The sequence below is a fragment of the Montipora foliosa genome, chromosome 13 (genome assembly GCF_036669935.1).
Source record: "Montipora foliosa isolate CH-2021 chromosome 13, ASM3666993v2, whole genome shotgun sequence".
Classification (NCBI taxonomy): Eukaryota; Metazoa; Cnidaria; class Anthozoa; order Scleractinia; family Acroporidae; genus Montipora; species Montipora foliosa.
The window spans coordinates 34286105-34288604 of NC_090881.1; the positions used below are offsets into that span (position 1 = coordinate 34286105).

The window sequence follows — 2500 nt, forward strand, 5'->3', positions numbered from 1 at the left end:
AAACAAAATTCGGGCAGCAATGTTGCAGGTTTTTGAAAGCGCTTCAAAAACCTGCAACAGGTTGCCATAACAAAATGTTGCTTTAAAAATCGACCTGTGCGCCATGTTACATCAGAAAACTTTTGTTGTGTTATCAAATCGGTTCGTGTAAGATCACCGTATAGCGAAAATGCAGATTGTGAAGGGCTTAAATTGAATCCTGCAATTGTTGCCCCATGTGGTTTATTTACTGGTAGATGCACCGCTCTTGCGCATGAATGTGGAAATCATTGTATGCATTCACATGAGTTAAATTCTTACGCTGTAGGTGTTCGAGGCGATACAGCAAGTCAAAGATGATGATGTAATCAATGGCATCATCGATGAAGTTATACAACCTCAGTTACGACAAGTGATAATTGAGTTGTGGCGTGATATAGCAGAGAGTAACAGAAACAAACAGATTGAGAAGGTAACTATCATGAACACATTGTCATTAGCAACTGTCAATAATAATCATGTTGTAGCGTGCTCTTGTGAAAGATGATAATTTAGTTGCTTAACAACGGGGAAATGGGATTTAGAGTCCCATTCCGGACTCGAGCCAACGACATGCGAAAAACCGTCGTGTTCAAACCTGTCAGCGGAGCCTCTCTTGACTCAGAAAAGAGTCAGTTAGGCTTGGTACAACCTCGTTCCCAGGGCCTCTCTTCCCTGCCTCGACAAAGGAAGAAGAGAAGAGAGACCCTGGAAAGGAGGTTGGGCTTTCCAGAAATTGAGTCTGCTCTTTCAAATTGCCGCAGGCAATTTTTTTGCGCCGGTCACTGTGATTGACCCAGTCAGTGTCTAAGGAGCTCGCACAATTTTATTGGTAGAAGAAAGGCTGAAATTGTTCCTTTTGTACATTGCCAAAATGTCGTCCAAACTGTGGGAATTAAACAAGAATTTTAGGCTACTGAAAAAATGTACTTCCCTGCCTCGACAAAGGAAGAAGAGAAGAGAGACCCTGGAAAGGAGGTTGGGCTTTCCAGAAATTGAGTCTGCTCTTTCAAATTGCCGCAGGCAATTTTTTTGCGCCGGTCACTGTGATTGACCCAGTCAGTGTCTAAGGAGTTCGCACAATTTTATTGGTAGAAGAAAGGCTGAAATTGTTCCTTTTGTACATTGCCAAAATGTCGTCCAAACTGTGGGAATTAAACAAGAATTTTAGGCTACTGAGCACTTTGAGATTCGTTAGCAATTTTGCTAGATTCGTCGAGTTTTGTTTATCATTTCCAGAAAATTTCGCGTTTGATACAGAAAGGCGTAGATAAAATTACATAAGATCACAATAAATTTTGCATTTGCAGCAAATCACAGTTAGATGTTAATACGCATGACCAAACTCTCATTTGCTGGCAGTTATCTGCAGCTCTCGTAGCGGGTTGTCCTCCATTGAGACGAAAGAAAAAATGTATCGAATGATAAATCTTTGTTTGTCTTTTTCCTTTGGTCTTTGCAGGTTTCTTTGTTTGCTAAAGATCATTTCCTTGATGCCTTGTTCCTGCAGCACTTGTTGAGTCAATTGGCTGGTGATGGCTCATCACTTTACTTCAGTGATTACACAGATCAGGTTTTAGATGGTATGTTGTATACGTTTGCACAGCTTTTCCTACATTGTTGGGGCCACGCGCGCGCATTACATAAGGTCATGGAGATAGCTACTCAGCAAGATGGCAGCCGAATTTTACAAAGTCTTATGGGTAGTATCCTTCCCATAATACACTGCACGTCCTTACTTTGTTGGGAGTTTTTGCGTCCGTTTTGCACACAACTTCCAACACCATCCAACATCTGCAGAACCATCAACTCCTTTGGGAGTTGTTGCATCCGTTTGGGCGGGTCTTTACGCCGCCAACCACGACGTAGACGAAAGCGAAAAAGAAAAAAAGGCCGGAAGAAAGAAAGAGAAAAACTAAAATGGAATGGATCTATCGAGCAATATCATTGACCCTGCACGCTTTTCACGTTTTTGTAAAGTAGGTACATGTATTAGTCACTCCCCTCGGAGCTTTTCAGGCCTAATTTACAATTCTATTTGGGGGATTTTGCCGGTTCAGACTGCTATTACACAGTTTTCAATTAGCCACTATCAAAAATACCGCAATACTCTTTGTTTGTCCCTCCAAAATTTTGCATAAGCATTGTTTTTATTTTCTTTTGGGACTTAACAATGTTCCCAAGAGAAACTGGAAACAATCCTTATGCAAAATTTTGGAGGGACAAACAAAGAGTATTATGGTATTTTTGATAGTGGCTAATTACTGAGAGACAATAACACCGGGAACTCCGTGCTTTGGTCTTTTCGAATAGCTAGTGTGTGGTATGTTTAAAGGGAGAGTTTCATGTCTCTGCTTATGGGCAAACTGTCATTTCAGCCCTTTTAATTTCATTGTTATTGAAACAACTGAAAGCACTGATGTAGGAAAAGGAAACAATGCCCTGGAAGTGTAATTACCAATTGGGAATTAATTTTGCAATC

At 40.8% G+C, this 2500-nt stretch overlaps 1 protein-coding gene across 1 annotated transcript in view; it reads left to right on the plus strand.

Annotated features, from left to right (window-relative positions):
- The window catches only part of LOC137981502 (uncharacterized), a 36390-nt gene that overhangs the window by 30178 nt on the left and 3712 nt on the right, over window positions 1-2500 (plus strand). The window contains exons 8-9 of the mRNA XM_068828600.1: window positions 308-451; window positions 1481-1601. Of these exons, the coding sequence (XP_068684701.1) occupies window positions 308-451; window positions 1481-1601 (265 nt within the window). The remainder of the gene's footprint in view (window positions 1-307; window positions 452-1480; window positions 1602-2500) is intronic.